Source organism: Salvelinus alpinus, chromosome 7 (genome assembly GCF_045679555.1).
Source record: "Salvelinus alpinus chromosome 7, SLU_Salpinus.1, whole genome shotgun sequence".
NCBI lineage: Eukaryota > Metazoa > Chordata > Actinopteri > Salmoniformes > Salmonidae > Salvelinus > Salvelinus alpinus.
Window position 1 is genome coordinate 61,598,056 of NC_092092.1, and position 20,508 is coordinate 61,618,563.

Genomic DNA, 20,508 nt, shown 5'->3' on the forward strand with positions numbered 1-20,508 from the left:
TTTCTCACAGGCTACATTCGTGGCCAAAAGTTTTGAGAATGACACAAATATTAATTTCCACAAAGTTTGCTGCTTCAGTGTCTTTAGATATTTTTTGTTAGATGTTACTATGGAATACTGAAGTATAATTCCAAGCATTTCAGAAGTGTCAAAGGCTTTTATTGACAATTACATGAAGTTGATGCAAAGAGTCAATATTTGCAGTGTTGACCCTTCTTTTTCAAGACCTCTGCAATCCACCCTGGCATGCTGTCAATTAACTTCTTGGCAACATCCTGACTGATGGCAGCCCATTCTTGCATAATCAATGCTTGGAGTTTGTCAGAATTTGTGGGTTTTTGTTTGTCCACCCGCCTCTTGAGGATTGACCACAAGTTCTCAATGGGATTAAGGTCTGTGGAGTTTCTTGGCCATGGACCCAAAATATCGATGTTTTGTTCCCAGAGCCACTTAGTTATCACTTTTGCCTTATGGCAAGGTGCTCCATCTTGCTGGAAAAGGCAATGTTCGTCACCAAACTGTTCCTGGATGGTTGGGAGAAGTTGCTCTCGGAGGATGTGTTGGTACCATTCTTTATTCATGGCTGTGTTCTTAGGCAAAATTGTGAATGAGCCCACTCTCTTGGCTGAGAAGCAACCCCACACATGAATGGTCTCAGGATGCTTTACTGTTGGCATGGAAAAATGACTTTACCACAAAATGACTTTACCCCAGTCCTCAGCAGTCCAATCCCTATACCTTTTGCAGAATATCAGTCTGTCCCTGATGTTTTTCCTGGAGAAAAGTGGCTTCTTTGCTGCCCTTCTTGACACCAGGCCATCCTCCAAAAGTCTTCGCCTCACTGTGCGTGCAGATGCACTCACACCTGCCTGCTGCCATTCCTCAGCAAGCTCTGTACTGGTGGTGCCCCGATCCCACAGCTGAATCAACTTTAGGAGACGGTCCTGGCGCTTGCTGGACTTTCTTGGGCGCCCTGAAGCCTTCTTCACAACAATTGAACCGCTCTCCTTGACGTTCTTGATGATCCGATAAATGGTTGATTTAGGTGCAATCTTACTGGCAGCAATATCCTTGCCTGTGAAGCCCTTTTTGTACAAAGCAATGATGACGGCACGTGTTTCCTGGCAGGTAACCATGATTGACAGAGGAAGAACAATGATTCCAAGCACCACCCTAATTTTGAAGCTTCCAGTCTGTTATTCGAAATCAATCAGCATGACAGAGTGATCTGCAGCCTTGTCCTCGTCAACACTCACACCTGTGTTAAGAAGAGAATCACTGACATGATGTCAGGTGGTCCTTTTGTGGCAGGGCTGAAATGCAGTGGAAATGTTTTTTTGGGGATTCAGTTCATTTGCATGGCAAAGAGGGACTTTGCAATTAATTTCAATTAATCTGATCACTCTTCATAACAGTCTGGAGTATATGCAAATTGCCATCATACAAACTGAGCATGTCCTTATCCAATTCCGAGGTGCATACTGAATATATTGGAAGAACTGTCCGAAATTGCTTTTATTCAGCCAGCAAGATGAGTAGGCTTAACGAAAAGCAAAAGCACTAGCCTATATCAATCTACTATCCCCCACAGTACAAAAGTCGACCTATTCTATTCTGTGCGAGAAATAAATATTCCAAACATAGTTGTGGGATGCGATCGATCTCAAATTAATACAGCCACCAGCATAAAAAAAACAATTTTATGCAATGTGGCTGCCGCAACAGATCAGAACGTTTAGCTTAAAATGTTGATTACTATTAGGGTAGGTTTCTGCGGTCTTATTGCCAGGACCGGCCGGGGGAGTGGGCGACGTTCATCCCCTGGGCAGAGATGGCCCAAAGCTCGCTCCGCCACTCCTCCACTAACCTCTCCCCCTTCCAGTGCGTACTAAGGTATCAGCCGGTTCTGGCACTTTGGCATCAGAGCCAGATCGAGGCTCCTGCGGTGGACAAATGGTTTAAGCGCTTGGAGGAGACCTGGGACGCCACTTATGTGCACCTGCAATGGGCCGTGAGGTGTCAGAAGGCGTGCGCCGATCGCCACCGCAGTGAGGCCCCAGTGTTCGCACCGGGGAACCGGGTCTGGGTCTCGACCCAAAACCTGCCCCTCCGCCTGCCCTGCCGGAAGCTGGGCCCATGGTTTGTGGGACCATTTAAAGTCCTGAGGAGACTGAACAAGGTATGTTATAGGTTAAAGCTTCCCCCAGATTACCGTATTAACCCCTCGTTCCATGTGTCTCTCCTCAGGCCGGTGGTGGCTGGTCCACTCCAGGAGTCTGAGGTGCAGGAGGTTCCTCCGCCCCCTCTGGACATCGAGGAGGCCCCGGCGTATGGTCCGGAGGAGAGATGTTGGGTGCCGTTGGAGGACGTTTTGGACCCTTCGTTGCTGCGGGATTTCCACCGTCTCCATCCGGATCGACCTGCGCCTCGTCCTCCGGCTCATCCCCGAGGTCGGTGCGCTGCTGGAGCCGCGCGTCAGGGGGGGATACTGTCATGACATCCACCGAAGTCGGTCCCTCTCCTTGTTCGGGCGGCGTTCGGCGGTCGACGTCACCATTCTTCTAGCCATCGCCCATCCACTTTTCATTTTCCATTTGTTTTGTATTTGTTTTACACACCTGGTTTTAATTCCCCAATTACATGTTCATTATTTAACCCTCTGTTTTCCCCATGGTTCTTGTGCGTGTTTGTTTGTTGTATTTACAGTCCGTAATGTGGGCTAGGTATTATCGACTTGTATTTGCAAGTCTTGAGTAAAATTTACGTGTATTACTCATCTCTGCTGTCCTGCGCCTGACTCCTCTGCACCAGCTACACCCAGACCTATTACTGAGGTGTTCTTTTCTCAGGCGCCAACATCTCGTCTTCACACTCAAACGTAGCCGCACTTATCACATACTGTGTTTGACATCTTAACTAAATCCATCACACAGGAGACATGAAGCCAGCCTCGTGGATTGTATAATGCATAAGTGAGACTTTGATGAGGCTCTTCCTCTGAGTCAGAACCTATGAATAGGGTCAACATTTCACTTCTTCTTTTACTTGTCACAAACTGGGTGAATTCTTCTGTGTGGCAGGTACAGCTATCTCTCATACTTTCCTTGCATTGGTTTTGTTTGTGCCGTAAAACAAATTCAGCTCTGAATAGAAAATAGAGGACTTTGTTGAAGTACCGAAAGTTAATTTGATAAACTGAGACCCTGCGTTGAAAAGAGACATGGAGGCTGTTTTAGGACTGTTGGTGATCTCAGCAGGATTGTCTCATGGTAAGAAACATCTTTATATGTGTTGGCTTCCCTCTTCTTTTATGCAGAATATAATATCAGGAGTCTTGTATATCATGAAGCAGAAATGATGGATGATGATAGACAATATTCAGAACACTGTAGAAGACAGTTGTCTCTTTACTCATTGTCCCATGATAATGATCACTGACTTAATGATCCCTATTATGTTGATGCTGTTGGTTTGGTTATACTGTTAGTCACTTGTATCCTCGTCTGTAAAATGATACATGACTTGACATGGGTTAGAACAGTGATAGTCACTACAGTGTCTTTTCTTCTTGATCTTCAGGCTTGGAGACTTCCTGTGATGCTAGAGAAGATGGATCTCAGTGTTATGGAGCTCTGGGAGGAACTGTCTATCTCCAGCTGACTAATATCACGGGATATAATGAACTCTCATTTTATAATGGCCCAACTGGTGCTAGAACAGAGATATTCAAAATGAAGAGGGACATATGGGTAATAAGAGATACCCCCAGTAGAGACAGAGTGCACTTCTTTATAAACAATGGGACATTTAGGTTAAATAACACAAGAAGGAATGATTCTGGTGATTACCTGCTAGAAACATTTAGTTCAGACGGGATAATGTGGACCAGAGAAATACAACTGTTCATCGAAGGTAAATAAATAACTTTCCAAATAATTATTACAAATGGTAACTTTGACAAGCTCTACATATTGCTCTGGCTGAACTACAAATATGTGACTGCTTAATAATCAAAATAATGAGAAATGCATTTTATGTGTAACCATGGAGTCATTTTATTTTCATATGTTACTGTAGTTGGTACATAGAGTCATAACCACATCCATCAACATTAAATCATCTGTTGGTTATTTGAAATGCAGTCATTATGTGTCATGAATCTGCTGCTCCTGTTGACTACAGTAGTTTCTATGGCTTTCAAGAAGAATGGCTGGTGTTGTGTTCTAATGTGTTTTGCCCTCCAACTACAATTACATATCCTTCTTCCCCCACAGCTCCAGTGTCCTCTCCTCAGCTGTCCTCTGAGTGTCTGTCCCATGGAGAGATGAGGGTGTCCTGCTCCTCTGAGGGGGATGGTCCCCAGTACAGCTGGACTCTGGATGGACAGACACTGAGAGACACTGAGACCTTTCCTGTTGATGAGACAAACACCATCACTCTGAAGAAAGGCCTGTCAGGAGATCTCACCTGTACCATTAGAAACAACATCAATAGTGATACTGTGAGCAGGAGAATCTCACACTGTCCAGGTAATCAACTGTTAAATTTACTTAGTTAAAAAAACATTATGATCAACAATATCAATGATTAATGATAATAATGATGATGATTATAATGATCGATGATCAATTCTTATCAATAAGAATTGACCTGTTTCGAAACAACACTATCCATTTGCCAGTATTTACATGTAATTCAGATACGAATGTGAATACTGTTGTTTGGATTGCCTATAGGGCTGATATATGTTAACTGCACCTTATGAAACGGGACAAATGTATTAGAGTGGGTGAATGCCACTTGTAATACCCTGTGTGTTGAGTCTACAACAGTGGCGACTGTGACTGAGTCCACCACCAGTAAAACCTCCACTGGTAAGGGATAATGTTGATATTGATAATGATGATTATTATGATGATGATGATGATGATTATTATTATTATTATTATGATTGACGTCATCATCATCATAATCATGACCTCTAGGGTCGTTCCACAAAATTAGTCCCTATTTGATCTTTTCTTCAATACAGACCACATAGAGAATTCAATATCTCCGATTTTCTATATGAAAAAACAGTTGCTAATGTGCCAAAATGCAGCATTTTGACACGTCCTTCTGTCACCCTCGGTGACTTCTAGAAAGATTTTAACCCACTTAATCCCAAAATGTCTCCAAGTGTTCACCATTATTGTAAAGCCTTATTTTGTTGCTTTGCCTTCATTTCTGAAGATTTGTCTTTATTTCATGTAATCGTTTTTTATTTATTTTTATTTAACCTTTATTTAACTAGGCAAGTCAGTTAAGAACAAATTCTTATTTACAATGACGGCCTACCAAAAGGCAAAAAGGCCTCCTGCGGGGACGGGGGTCTGGGATTAAAATAAATAAAAAAATACAATATAAATATAGGACAAAACACACATCACAACAAGAGAGACAACACAACACTACATGAAGAGAGACCTAAGACAACAATATAGCAAGGCAGCAACACATTACAACACAGCATGGTAACAACACAACATAACAACAACATGGTAGCAACACAACAAGGAAGCAGCACAAAACATGGTACAAACATTATTGGGCACAGTTGGGCACAGACAACAGCACAAAGGACAAAAAGGTAGAGACAACAATACATCACCCAAAGCAGCAACAACTGTCCGTAAGAGTGATTAAGTCTTTGAATGAAGAGATGGAGATAAAACTGTTCAGTTTGAGTGTTTGTTGCAGCTCGTTCCAGTCGCTAGCTGCAGCGAACTGAAAAAAGGAGCGACCCAGAGATGTGTGTGCTTTGGGGACTTTTTAAAGAATGTGACTGGCAGAACCGGTGTTGTATGTGGAGGATGTGGGCTGCAGTAGATATCTCAGATAAACGGGAGTGAGGCCAAAAGAGGGTTTTATAAATAAGCATCAACCAGTGGGTCTTGAGAGATGACCAGTTTACAGAGGTGACCAGTTTACAGAGGAGTATAGAGTGTCCTATAAGGAGCATTGGTGGCAAATCTGGTGGCCAAATGGTAAAGAACATCTAGCCACTCGAGAGATTAATGATTCATTTTCAGGTTACACTACCCAAAAGGGAGTAATTTCACGGAACGACCCTCTTGAAGTAGCAGCATCATAGCATTTGTCACATTTCAACTGTATGAGATGTGTGATTCCTTTAAATGTTTCCTTTAAATGTCACATCTCAACTATATGAGATATGTGATTCCTTTAAATGTTTTATTGCCACCAGGGTTTATATATGTTAACTGTATGTATTGTTATTTATTAGGGATCCCCATTAGCTGTTGCCAAGGCAGCAGCTAGTTTTCCTGGAGTCCAAACACATTAAGGAATAAAAGATAAACAGCACATCATATAACATTATTACACCACTACATATCTGCAAAACAAAATGTAGAATACGACCATACAACAATATTACAATGTAAGCATGTGTGTAGAGTGCATGTGCTAGCGTTTGTGTGCGTATGTGTTTGTCTGTGTAACGGCTGTCTCTCTCCTCATCCTCGGACGAGGAGAGGAGAGAAGGATCATCAGACCAAAATGCAGCAGTAGGGAAATAAGCCATCTTTTTATTTAACACGACGATGGCAACACGAAACAAAACACTTTCAAATATACAAAACAAGAAAAACGACGTTGACGAAACCTGAACATAAACTTACATAACTAAACGTAAACTCACGGACGGCAAAGGGCCCTGGACTCAGCCAGGGGAATATCGCCGTCCCAAGGCGGAGCTGGAGGCAGCGAAGGCAGAGAGGCGCTGGTATGAGGAGGCAGCGCGGCGACGCGGTTGGGAGCCCGAGAGTCAGACCCAAAAATTTCTTGGGGGGGGCACACGAGGAGTGTGGCAAAGCCGGGTAGGATACCCGAGCCAACTCCCCGTGCTTACCGTGGAGGAAGAAGGCGTCGTACTGGTAAGACACCGTGTTATGCGGTAAAGCGCACGGTGTCCCCAGTACGCGTGCTTAGCCCAGTGCGGGCTATTCCACCTTGCCGCACTGGGAGGGCTAGGTTGGGCATCGAGCCGGATGTCATGAAGCCGGCCCAACGTATCTGGCCTCCAGTACGTCTCCTCGGGCCGGCGTACATGGCACCAGCCTTACAGGTGGTGTCCCCGGTTCGCCTGCATAGCCCAGTGCGGGCTATTCCACCTCGCCGCACTGGCAGGGCTACGGGGACCATTCAACCTGGTAAGGTTGGGGAGGCTCGGTGCTCAAGAGCACGTGTCCTCCTTCACGGTCCGGTATACCCGGTGCCACCTCCATGTACCAGTCCTCCGGTGGCAGCCCCCCGTACCAGGCTGTCTCTCCGGGTTCTCTCTCCAGCTGTTTCCTCCTCTCCAGCGCAGCCAGTGCCTATACCACGCACCAGGCTGTCTCTCCTTCTCCTCCCTACAGAGCCGTCCTGCCATGACCAGCCAGAGCCGTCCTGCCATGACCAGCCAGAGCCGTCCTGCCATGACCAGCCAGAGCCGTCCAGCCAGGACCTGCCAGAGCCGTCCTGCCATGACCAGCCAGAGCCGTCCTGCCATGACCAGCCAGAGCCGTCCTGCCATGACCAGCCAGAGCCGTCCTGCCATGACCAGCCAGAGCCGTCCTGCCATCTGTGTTATGTCTTGCACCATACGGGACTGTTCGGTTGTTCGTTTCGTTTCGATGTAGTCTGTTTCCTGTCCGTAAGTGTTACGTTTAGTTATGTAAGTTTATGTTCAGGTTTCGTCAACGTCGTTTTTCTTGTTTTGTATTTTTGAAAGTGTTTTGTTTTTTCGTGTTGCCATCGTCGTGTTAAATAAAAGATGGCTTATTTCCCTAATGCTGCATTTTGGTCTGATGATCCTTCTCTCCTCTCCTCGTCCGAGGATGAGGAGAGCGACAGCCATTACAGTCTGTACCTGTGTGTGGTGTGTCTTTTACAGTAGCCGCTGTTCCATAAGGTGTATTTTCATTTTTAAAATCTGATTCTACTGCTTGCATCAGTTACCTGATGATGTGGAATAGAGTTCCATGTAGTCATGAATCTGCGTAGTACTGTGTTCTAGTTACAGTCTGTTCTGGACTTGGGGATTGTGAAGAGACCTCTGGTGGCATGTCTTGTGGGGTATGCATGGGTGTTCGAGCTGTGTGCTAGTAGTTTAGAGCTTGTCAACACTTCTTACAAAACAGGTAGTGATGAAGTCTATCTATCCTCCACTTTGAGCCATGAGAGATTGACATGCATATTATTAATGTTAGCTCTCCATTGACATTTATGGGCCAGACAATCCAGGGTTACTTCAAGCAGTTTAGTCGCCTCAATTTACTCAATTTCCACACTATTCATTACAAGATTTAGTTGAGGTTTAAGGTTTAGTGAATGATTTGTTCCAAATAAAATGCTTTTAGTTTTTGAAATATTTAGGACAAACGTATTCCTTGCCACCCATTCTGAAACTAACTGCAGCTTTTTGTTAAGTGTTGCTGTCACACCCTGGCCTCTGTTATATTGATTTTCTTTATTAGTTTAGTTAGGTCAGGGTGTGACATGGGATGTTTGTGTGTTTTGTCTAGCTTAGGGTGTATGTATTGTTTAGGGGGTTTTGTATAGTGTATGGGGTTGTGTTCAGTAGAGAGGTTTAGGAAAGTCTATGGTTGCCTGGTTTGGTTCTCAATCAGAGACAGCTGTTTATTGTTGTCTCTGATTGGGAGCCATATTTAAGGCAGCCATAGGCTTTAGGTGATGGTGGGTAATTGTCTATGTTCTATGTTGCATGTGTGCACTTAGTTTGTTTTAGCTTCACGATCGTTTGTTTATTGTTCGTTTAGTAAGTGTTTGTTTTTCTTCATTAAAAGAAGATGGCTTTCTTTCACGCTGCGCCTTGGTCCACTCATTCACCTATAGACGATCGTGACAGAATTACCCACCAAAAAAGGACCAAGCACCGTGTCAAGCAGCAGCAGGAGCTATATACACAGGATTCTTGGACTTGGGAGGAGATACTGGATGGTTAGGGACCTTGGGCACAACCGGGAGAATATCGCCTCCCTCGTGAAGAGCTGGAGGCAGCTAAAGCCGAGAGGAGGCGATATGAGGCAGCACGGAAGCAAGGCTGGAAGCCCGTGAGTAAAACCCAAAAATTTATTGGGGGGGGCTACAAGGGAGTGTGGCGAAGTCAGGTAGGAGACCTGCGCCAACTCCCCGAGCTTACCGTGGAGAGCGAGAGTACGGGCAGACACCGTGTTATGCGGTAAAGCGCACGGTGTCTCCTGTACGTGTTCATAGCCCGGTGTGGGTTATTCCACCTCCCCGCACTGGCAGGGCTAGATTGGGCATTGAGCCAGGTGCCATGAAGCCGGCTCAACGCGTCTGGTCTCCAGTGCGTCTCCTCGGGCCGGCATACATGGCACCAGCCTTACGCATGGTGTCCCCAGTTCGCCTACATAGCCCAGTGCGGGTTATTCCACCTCCCCGCACTGGTCGGGCTACGGGGAGAATACAACCAGGTAAGGTTGGGCAGGCTCAGTGCTCAAGGGAGCCAGTACGCCTGCACGGTCCGGTATTTCCGGGGCCACCTCCCCGCCCCAGCCCAGTACCACCAGTGCTTACACCACGCACCAGGCTTCCAGTGTGTCTCCAGAGCCCTGTTCCTCCTCCACGCACTCGCCCTATGGTGCGTGTCTCCAGCCCGGTACCACCAGTTCCGGCACCACGCACCAAGCCTCCTGTGCGTCTCCAGAGTCCTGTGCGTCCTGTTGCTGCTCCCCGCACTAGCCTTGAGGTGCGTGTCCTCAGCCCGGTACCTCCAGTTCCGGTACCACGCACCAGACCTACGGTGCGCCTCAGCCGGCCAGAGTCTGCCGTCTGCCCAGCGCCATCTGAGCCATCCGTCTGCCCAGCGCCATAAGAGCCACCCGTCTGTCCCGAGCCGTCAGAGCCGTTCGTCAGTCAGGAGCCGCTAGAGCCGCCAGTCAGCCAGGATCCGCCAGAGCCGCCAACGGCTCCAGGATCCGCCAGAGCCGCCCGCCAGCCAGGATCCGCCAGAGCCGCCCGCCAGCCAGGATCTGCCAGAGCCGCCCGCCAGCCAGGATCCGCCAGAGCCGCCCGCCAGCCAGGATCCGCCAGAGCCGCCCGCCAGCCAGGATCCGCCAGAGCCGCCCGCCAGCCAGGATCCGCCAGAGCCGCCCGCCAGCCAGGATCCGCCAGAGCCGCCCGCCAGCCAGGATCAGCCAGAGCCGCCCGCCAGCCAGGATCAGCCAGAGCCGCCAGCCAGCCAGGATCAGCCAGAGCCGCCCGCCAGCCAGGATCAGCCAGAGCCGCCCGCCAGCCAGGATCAGCCAGAGCCGCCCGCCAGCCAGGATCAGCCAGAGCCGCCCGCCAGCCAGGATCAGCCAGAGCCGCCCGCCAGCCAGGATCAGCCAGAGCCGCCCGCCAGCCAGGATCAGCCAGAGCCGCCCGCCAGCCAGGATCAGCCAGAGCCGCCCGCCAGCCAGGATCAGCCAGAGCCGCCCGCCAGCCAGGATCAGCCAGAGCCTTCCGCCAGTCCGGAGCTGCCCCTCAGTCCGGAGCTGCCCCTCAGTCCGGAGCTGCCCCTCAGTCCGGAGCTGCCCCTCAGTCCGGAGCTGCCCCTCAGTCCGGAGCTGCCCCCTCAGTCCGGAGCTGCCCCTCCGTCCAGTGGCGCCCTCTGGGATGGTATTCAGTCCGGGACTCGCCGTTCCAGAGGCGCCACCAAAGCGGGTAGTGACTATGGTGGAGGGGGGTCCACATCCCGCACCCAAGCCGCCGCCATAGGAAGGCCCATCCGGACCCTCCCCTTCTGTGTCAGGTTTTGCGGCCGGTGTCCGCACCTTTGGAGGGGGGGTACTGTCTATGTTCTATGTTGCATGTGTGCACTTAGTTTGTTTTAGCTTCACGATCGTTTGTTTATTGTTCGTTTAGTAAGTGTTTGTTTTTCTTCATTAAAAGAAGATGGCTTTCTTTCACGCTGCGCCTTGGTCCACTCATTCGTCATATAACGGTCGTGACAGTTGCAGTCATTTCAGTCGCTGTAGTTGCTGACATGGATAGTGTTGAGTCATCCGCATTGGCTATTTGAGCCAGTAAAGGGAGTTTTAAAATTCTTGGGTAGCGGAATAACTTTTGCTTCCCTCCAGGCCTGAGGGCATACACTTTCTAGTAGGCTTAGATTGACAATATGGCAAATAGGAGTGGCAATATCGTCCGCTATTATCCTCAGTAATTTTCCATCCAAGTTGTCAGACCCCGGTGGCTTGTCATTGTTGATGGATAACAATAATTTTTTTCACCTCTTCCACACTCACTTTACAGAATTAAAAATGTCAATGCTTGTCTTTCATAATTTGGTCAGTTATGCTTGGATGTGTAGTGTTGGCATTTGTTGCTGGCATGTCATGCATACGTTTTCTAATCCTGGAAGTGAAGAAATCATTAAAGTAGTTGGCAATATCAGTGGGTTTTGTGATGAATGAGCCATCTGATTCAATGAATGATGGAGCTGAGTTTGCCTTTTTTTCCCAATATTTCATTTAAGGTGTTCCAAAGGTTATTACTATCAATGTTTATGTCATATATCTTTGTTTCATGGTATAGATTCTTCATATTTTTATTCAGTTTAGTCACATGATTTCTCAATTTGCAGTACGTTTGCCAATCGGTGGGGCTGCCAGACTTATTTGCCATTCCTTTTGCCACATCCATCTGAACCATACAATTTTTCAATTTCTCGTCAATCCAAGGTTGATTTAACATTTTTACAGTCATTTTCTTAATGGGTGCATGCTTATTCTTTACTGGAATAAGCAATTTCATAAATGTGTCAAGTGCAGCGTCTGGTTGCTCCTCATTGCACCACAGACCAGCAAATATGTTTTACATCATCAAAATAAGAATCACTACAAAACTTATCGTATGACCTCTTATACCAAATATTAGGCCCAGCATTTGGAACTTTGGTTTTCCCATATGTGGCTACTATATTGTGATCACTACATCCAATGGACTTGGATACTGCTTTAAAGCAGTTGCATTAATAATCCCCAGTTTACAATTGGCTCATTCATCCCCCTCCTCTCCCCTGTAACTATTCCCCAGGTCGTTGCTGCAAATGAGAACGTGTTCTCAGTCAACTTACCTGGTAAAATAACGGTAAAATAAATAAAATAAATAAATTAGTAAAGATGTGATACATGTTGATGATTTAACTCCTGTGCTGTTTGTAACTACCCTGGTAGGTTGACTGACAACCTGAAACAGGTTGCAGGCACTAGTTACAGTTTGAAGCTGTTTCTTGAGTGGGCAACTTGATGAAAGCCAGTCAATATTGAAATCACCCAGAAAATATACCTCTTTGTTGATATCACATACAGTATATTATCAAGCCAGATGGCAAGTTGGCGCCGACAGACATGGCAGCTCTGCTTCTTGCTCTTAAGCAACTTTCCAGTATTTTGTTTTTTTGTGTGATATTTCTTAGTTTATTAGCCCAGAACGTTTTTTGTGTCATTTCATACAGCCGGGAAGAACTTTTGGATATCAGAGATGCGGTAAATCACCAGCATTACGATCAGGAATTTCCCAAATTGGAACCTTTATTCGTACCCCCCAGGGAAATTTAACATATCCCAGAGGCTGCTCCAAGACGCCGCCGGCAGAGAACAGGTGTTCGGAGTGGACTTCTAGTCCGACTAAGGAGGCTTGCAAACCATCCCCTGCTTCCGAGATCAGGACTCCATTTTGCTCCTCCCTTCCTATAGGCAGAAAATCAAACAGGAAGTACCCGTGCTAAGGTCTACTCAAGCTGGTCTGACCAATAGGAATCCATGCTTGTTTTTATCACGCAGACTGGGATATGTTCCGGATAGTTTCTGAGAAGAACATTGACGTATACACGGACACGGTGATTGAGTTCATCAGGAAGTGATTAGGTGATTTTGTTTCAACTGTGACTGTTAAAACCTACCCAAACCAGAATCCTTGGATAGATGGCAGCATCCTTTCAAAACTGAAAACCCGAACCACTGCATTTCAAATCAAATCAAATCAAATCAAATGTTATTTGTCACATACACATGGTTAGCAGATGTTAATGCGAGTGTAGCGAAATTCTTGTGTTTCTAGTTCCGACAATGCAGTAATAACCAACAAGTAATCTAACCTAACAATTCCACAACTACTACCTTATACACACAAGTGTAAAGGGATAAAGAATATGTACATAAAGATATATGAATGAGTGATGGTACAGAACGGCATAGGCAAGATGCAGTAGATGGTATAGAGTACAGTATATACATATGAGATGAGTAATGTAGGGTATATAAACATAAAGTGGCATAGTTTAAAGTGGCTAGTGATACATGTATTACATAAAGATGGCAAGATGCAGTAGATGATATAGAGTACAGTATATACATATACATATGAGATGAGTAATGTAGGGTATGTAAACATTATATTAAGTGGCATTGTTTAAAGTGGCTAGTGATACATTTTTACATAATTTCCATCAATTCCCATTATTAAAGTGGCTGGAGTTGAGTCAGTATGTTGGCAGCGGCCACTAAATGTTAGTGGTGGCTGTTTAACAGTCTGATGGCCTTGAGATAGAAGCTGTTTTTCAGTCTCTCGGTCCCTGCTTTGATGCACCTGTACTGACCTCGCCTTCTGGATGATAGCGGGGTGAACAGGCAGTGGTTCGGGTGGTTGTTGTCCTTGATGATCTTTATGGCCTTCCTGTGACATCGGGTGGTGTAGGTGTCCTGGAGGGCAGGTAGTTTGCCCCCGGTGATGCGTTGTGCAGACCTCACTACCCTCTGGAGAGCCTTATGGTTGTGGGCGGAGCAGTTGCCGTACCAGGCGGTGATACAGCCCGACAGGATGCTCTCGATTGTGCATCTGTAGAAGTTAGTGAGTGCTTTTGGTGACAAGCCGAATTTCTTCAGCCTCCTGAGGTTGAAGAGGCGCTGCTGCGCCTTCTTCACAACGCTGTCTGTGTGGGTGGACCAATTCAGTTTGTCCGTGATGTGTACACCGAGGAACTTAAAACTTTCCACCTTCTCCACTACTGTCCCATCGATGTGGATAGGGGGGTGCTCCCTCTGCTGTTTCCTGAAGTCCACAATCATCTCCTTTGTTTTGTTGACGTTGAGTGTGAGGTTATTTTCCTGACACCACACTCCGAGGGCCCTCACCTCCTCCCTGTAGGCCATCTCGTCGTTGTTGGTAATCAAGCCTACCACTGTAATGTCGTCCGCAAACTTGATGATTGAGTTGGCAAATGAGTTGGCAAAGTTGCATGGCAACGCAGTCGTGGGTGAACAGGGAGTACAGGAGAGGGCTCAGAACGCACCCTTGTGGGGCCCTAGTGTTGAGGATCAGCGGGGTGGAGATGTTGTTACCTACCCTCACCACCTGGGGGCGGCTCGTCAGGAAGTCCAGTACCCAGTTGCACAGGGCGGGGTCGAGACCCAGGGTCTCGAGCTTGATGACGAGTTTGGAGGGTACTATGGTGTTAAATGCTGAGCTGTAGTCGATGAACAGCATTCTCACATAGGTATTCCTCTTGTCCAGATGGGTTAGGGCAGTGTGCAGTGTGGTTGCGATTGCGTCGTCTGTGGACCTATTGGGTCGGTAAGCAAATTGGAGTGGGTCTAGGGTGTCAGGTAGGGTGGAGGTGATATGGTCCTTGACTAGTCTCTCAAAGCACTTCATGATGACGGAAGTGAGTGCTACGGGGCGGTAGTCGTTTAGCTCAGTTACCTTAGCTTTCTTGGGAACAGGAACAATGGTGGCCCTCTTGAAGCATGTGGGAACAGCAGACTGGGATAAGGATTGATTGAATATGTCCTTAAACACACCAGCCAGCTGGTCTGCGCATGCTCTGAGGACGCGGCTGGGAATGCCGTCTGGGCCTGCAGCCTTACGAGGGTTAACACGTTTAACCCTCGCAAGACTGCTTCGATCACGTGGATTGGGATATGTTCCGCATTGCGTCCAACAACAACATTGACGAATACGCTGATTCGGTGAGCGAGTTCATTAGAAAGTGCATTGACGATGTCGTACCCACAGCAACGATTAAAACATTCCCAAACCAGAAACCGTGGATTGATGGCAGCATTTGCGTGAAACTGAAAGCGCGAACCACTGCTTTTAACCAGGGCAAGGTGACCAGAAACATGACCGAATACAAACAGTGTAGCTATTCCCTCCGCAAGGCAATCAAACAAGCTAAGTGCCAGTATAGAGACAAAGTAGTCGCAATTCAACAGCTCAGACACAAGAGGTATGTGGCAGGGTCTACAGTCAATCACGGATTACAAAAAGAAAACCAGCCCCGTTGCGGACCAGGATGTCTTGCTCCCAGACAGACTAAATCATTTTTTTGCTCAGTTTGAGGACAATACAGTGCCACTGACACGGCCCGCTACCAAAACCTGCGGGCTCTCCTTCACTGCAGCACTACATTTAACCATTTCAAGGCGACTGGGAGTATGGTTGAATACAAACAGTGTTGTTATTCCCTCCGTCAGTACAGGGGATGCCGGCCCAGACGGCATCCCTAGCAGCGTCCTCAGAGTATGCGCAGACCAGCTGGCTGGAGTATTTACAGACATATTCAATCTCTCCCTATCCCAGTCTGCTGTCCCCACATGCTTCAAGATGTCCACCATTGTTCCTGTACACAAGAAAGTAAATGTAACTGAACTAAATGACTATCACCCCCTTAGCACTCACTTCTGCCATCATGAAGTGCGTAAAGAGGCTAGTTAAGGATCATATCACCTCTACCTTACCTGACACCCTAGACCCACTTCAATTTGCATACTGCCCCAATAGATCCACAGACGATGCAATCGCCATCGCCATCGCACTGCACAATGCCCTATCCCGTGGACTTCAGGAAACAGCAGTGGGATGCATGCCCCTATCCCCATCGACGGGACCACAATGGAGAAGGTGAAAGGCTTCAAGTTCCTCGGCGTAGACATCACTGACAATCTGTAATGGTCCACCCACACAGACAGCGTGGTGAAGAAGGCACAACTGTAAAAAACAGGTGCATCAAGAGAGAGACTGAAAAACAGCTTCTATCTCAAGGCAATCAGACTGTTAAATAGCCATCACTACCACCCGGTTGCTCAACTGGCTATATATTTATATACTGTATTCTATTCGACTGTCAATGCTACTCCGACTTTGCTCGTCCTATATTTATATATTTCTTAATTCCATTCTTTTACTTTTAGATATGTGTGTATTGTTAGATACTACCACACTGTTGGCAATAGGAACACAAGCATTTCGCTAAACCCGCAATAACATCTGTTAAATATGTGTATGTGACTAATACAATTTGATTTGATTTGATTTCACATATATTATCTAGATAGTGACTGTTAGGACTTGGCGGTCAGTAGCAGCTTCCCACAATAATGGAATTTAGGTTAGGCAGATGAACCTGTAGCCATATTACTTCCACAGTATTTAATATGAGATAGTCTCTAAGCTTTAAAGGAATGTGGTTCTGAAAATAGACAGCAACACCACCCCATTGTTATTTCTGTCTATTCTGTAGATGTTAAAACCATGTATTGCCTCCACTGTATTATCAAATAATTATCTAAGTGAGTTTCAGAATATGAATGGCATCTGTTACTAGCAAGATTTTGATTTCATGAACCTTGTTTCTTAGGCTACATACAGTGCATTCGGAAACTATTCCAACCCCATTACTTTTTCCACATTTTGTTACGTTACAGCCTTATTCTAAAATGGATACGATTGTTTTTTCCCCCTCATCAATCTACACACAGTACCCCATAGTGACAAAGCATAAACAGGTATTTATTACATTTACATTTACATTTACATTTAAGTCATTTAGCAGACGCTCTTATCCAGAGCGACTTACAAATTGGTGCATTCACCTTATGATATCCAGTGGAACAACCACTTTACAATAGTGCATCTAACTCTTTTAGGGGGGGGGGGGGGGTTAGAAGGATTACTTTATCCTATCCTAGGTATTCCTTAAAGAGGTGGGGTTTCAGGTGTCTCCGAAAGGTGGTGATTGACTCCACTGACCTGGCGTCGTGAGGGAGTTTGTTCCACCATTGGGGTGCCAGAGCAGCGAACAGTTTTGACTGGGCTGAGCGGGAACTGTACTTCCTCAGAGGTAGGGAGGCGAGCAGGCCAGAGGTGGATGAACGCAGTGCCCTTGTTTGGGTGTAGGGCCTGATCAGAGCCTGAAGGTACGGAGGTGCCGTTCCCCTCACAGCTCCGTAGGCAAGCACCATGGTCTTGTAGCGGATGCGAGCTTCAACTGGAAGCCAGTGGAGAGAGCGGAGGAGCGGGGTGACGTGAGAGAACTTGGGAAGGTTGAACACTCAGACGGGCTGCGGCGTTCTGGATGAGTTGTAGGGGTTTAATGGCACAGGCAGGGAGCCCAGCCAACAGCGAGTTGCAGTAATCCAGACGGGAGATGACAAGTGCCTGGATTAGGACCTGCGCCGCTTCCTGTGTGAGGCAGGGTCGTACTCACACAGTTTTGGCTGTGTGCTTAGGGTTGTTGTCCTGTTAGAAGATGAACCTTCGCCCCAGTCTGTTGATGTGAGCGCTCTGGAGCAAGATTTCACCAAGGATCTTTCTGTTTGCTACATTCATCTTTCCTTCGATACCAACTAGTCTCCCAGTCCCTGCCGCTGAAAAACATCCCCACAGCATGATGCTACCACCACCATGCTTCACCATAGGGAGAGTGCAAGGTTTCTTCCAGACATGACGCTTGGCATTCAGGCCAAAGCGTAGAATCTTTGTTTCATCAGACCAGAGAATCTTGTTTCTCATAGTCTAAAAGTCTTTAGGTGCCTTTTGGCAAACTCCAAGCAGGCTGTCATGTGCCTTTTACTGAGGAGTCGCTTCCGTCTGGCCACTCTACCATAAAGGCCTTATTGGTGGAGTGCTGCAGAGATGGTTGTCCTTCTGGAAAGTTCTCCCATCTCCACAGAGTGACTCTGGAGCTCTTTCAGTGACAATCGGGTTCTTGGTCACCTCCCTGACCAAGGCTCTTCTCCCCCTGATTGATCAGCTTGGCCGGGTTGCCAGCTCTTGGAAGACCTTCAATGCTGCAGAATTGCTTTGGTACCCTTCCCCAGATCTGTGCCTCAACACAATCCTGTCTCAGAGCTCTACGGACAATTCCTTTGACCTCATGGTTGGGTTTTTGCTCTGACATGCACTTGTCAACTGTGGGACCTTATATAGACTGATGTGTGAATTTCCAAATCATGTCCAATACATTTTATTTACCATGGATGGACTCTAATCAAATTGTGGAAACATCTCAAGGACGATGAATGGAAACAGGATACACCTGAGCCCAATTTCAGGTCTCATAGGGGTCTGAATACTTACGTATTTTTGGTCTGCAGTCCTCTGCATGCAAACAGTTGCTACATTGAAAGTCTGGGCGGTTCACATTGTCCCAGAATAAAGCAAAATAAACACAACCCCTGCACCATTGAAAACGTTCAATAATGACCTCCATCTGAGAAATACGGCCAGCTAGGCTAGCTAGGCTTCTGTGTCTCTCTCTTTACAGGATGAAGAAATGAACAAAAAGAGCTCACAAAAATGGCTAAATCTGAAAAGCAGAAATATGTTTCCTCTTTTAAATCCACACGAAAGCAGTGTCTTTGCACATACTGTTGGGCACAGCATCGGCTAACGTTGGTAGCCATACAACGCTGTTCCAGCCAGGTCAGGTTGCAGGGTAAAGGTTACAGGCAGCAGGGAATCCAGCAGCAATTAGTGCGGGAAACCTCTGAGGTCCCAGACACAAGGGTTGGGAAACCATGCTAGCTTAATACTGATAGCTACCAGCTAGGCTAGTAGCTAGCTACGGTTAACAACTTCAGGCTTTTTGGTCTGGCAGGATGCCGGGACAGATAGTAGCTGTCACAGCAACTGAGGCTAACCGCGATGCAGGATCCAAAGTAAAAAAGTATGTAAATAAAACTTGGCAAGGAAACACTGTTGCAACTTTCAAAAACAATACAGTGAGGAGACAAAGATTTCAGGGTGGGTTATTGAGGCTAATAAAACCCTACAACAGTGGCTTCCACAACAGTGATTGAGGCAACCACTGGTAAGAGGCATGAAACCTTAGTAATTGCTCAACACATCCCAGCCACAAAAAATGATTTACTGCTGTCTCCCTTTAACAGAACATTCAGTGGAAATCTCCTCATGGGCTGGTAGGTTTTATGTTGAAAGCAGATCTTACTGCAGTTCATTTTCATGGATTTGATTAATTTGCTGATTAGTTAATTTAGGTGTTATACCTTCTCCCTTTTGTCCCCCAGGAACAGGGTTCAATGTGTTTGTTTATTTCCAACTTGCTGAAGTCTTCATTCTTCTGACAGTCTGTCTGGGATCATACTGTTTCTACAAGAAGAAAACGTATCCTCAAGAACAAGGTCAGTAATGCAACATTGTACCTTTGTTTAACGTATTTTGTTTGAAAAGTAAAATGTTATTATTATTCTTAATTCGCTCACTCTCTCTCGCTCACTCTCTCTCGCTGACTCTCTTTTTCTCTCTCTCCAGATGATGTTGAGTAAGCAGAGTGTTTGCAGTCTCTCAGGTGGATCACGGTGGGACTCTAAGAAGGGTGTTGATGTCATGAAAGTTGCCATGGGGACCATGACTAATGACTAATGATGATGTTATACTGCTTATTGCTGTTTTAATCTTAATCAAGCTCAAACTCAAAGCACAGTAATGTATTTAGATCTTTTGACATATATTTTCATAGTTTCATAATGTTCCTTCAGAACTGCCATTAACAAAGTAATAATGAAAGATCTATGTGATGGTGTTTATTTAATGGCTTTTAACTCTTGAATTGTAGTGTTTTTTCGTGCTTTTTCATTTGTACATACAGTTACATAAACGAATGAAAATGCTATTGTGTTTTTGAAAATACATTTTCTTTCGTATTCGAATGTGACCTTAGACCTTCATAAACACAAAAACATTTTTTTTTGCGATAGCAAATATGTAGAGTTCAAAAGGTACTTGCACTCTTAACCATGAAAAGGAATAACCCACGAATGACGACATGAATAACCTACAGCTGGCGGGTTTTAAGCTTTTTTGACAGGATAGAACAGCGACCTCTGGTAAGACAATGGGTGGTAGTCTATGTAAATTTGTAAACAACAGCTGGTGCACGAAATCTAAGGAAGTCTTGAGGTCTTGCTCGCCTGAGGTAGAGTATCTCATCATAAGCTGTAGACCACACTACTACCAAGAGAGTTTTCATCTGTATATTTCGTAGCTGTCAAAATACCACCACAAACCGATGCTGGCACTAAAACCGCACTCAATGAGCTGTATACGGCCATAAGCAAACAGGAAAACTCTCATCCAGAGGCGGCTTTCCTAGTGGCCGGGGGCTTTAATGCAGGGAAACTCAAATTCGTTTTA

At 46.2% G+C, this 20,508-nt stretch overlaps 1 protein-coding gene across 2 annotated transcripts; it reads left to right on the forward strand.

Moving 5' to 3' along the window:
• The first annotated feature begins 3,065 nt into the window (after positions 1-3,065).
• On the forward strand, positions 3,066-19,987 carry LOC139581440 (uncharacterized). Of its 2 annotated transcripts, XM_071411207.1 has the most exons (6): positions 3,066-3,269; positions 3,580-3,912; positions 4,275-4,529; positions 19,245-19,274; positions 19,383-19,496; positions 19,627-19,987. In XM_071411207.1, the coding sequence occupies exons 1-6, from the start codon at positions 3,221-3,223 to the stop codon at positions 19,638-19,640; spliced, it is 795 nt and encodes a 264-aa protein (XP_071267308.1). In that variant the 5' UTR covers positions 3,066-3,220; the 3' UTR covers positions 19,641-19,987. The 2 variants fall into 2 exon arrangements, with proteins under 2 accessions (XP_071267308.1, XP_071267309.1); XM_071411208.1 differs by lacking the exon at positions 19,245-19,274.
• The last annotated feature ends 521 nt before the right edge of the window (positions 19,988-20,508 follow it).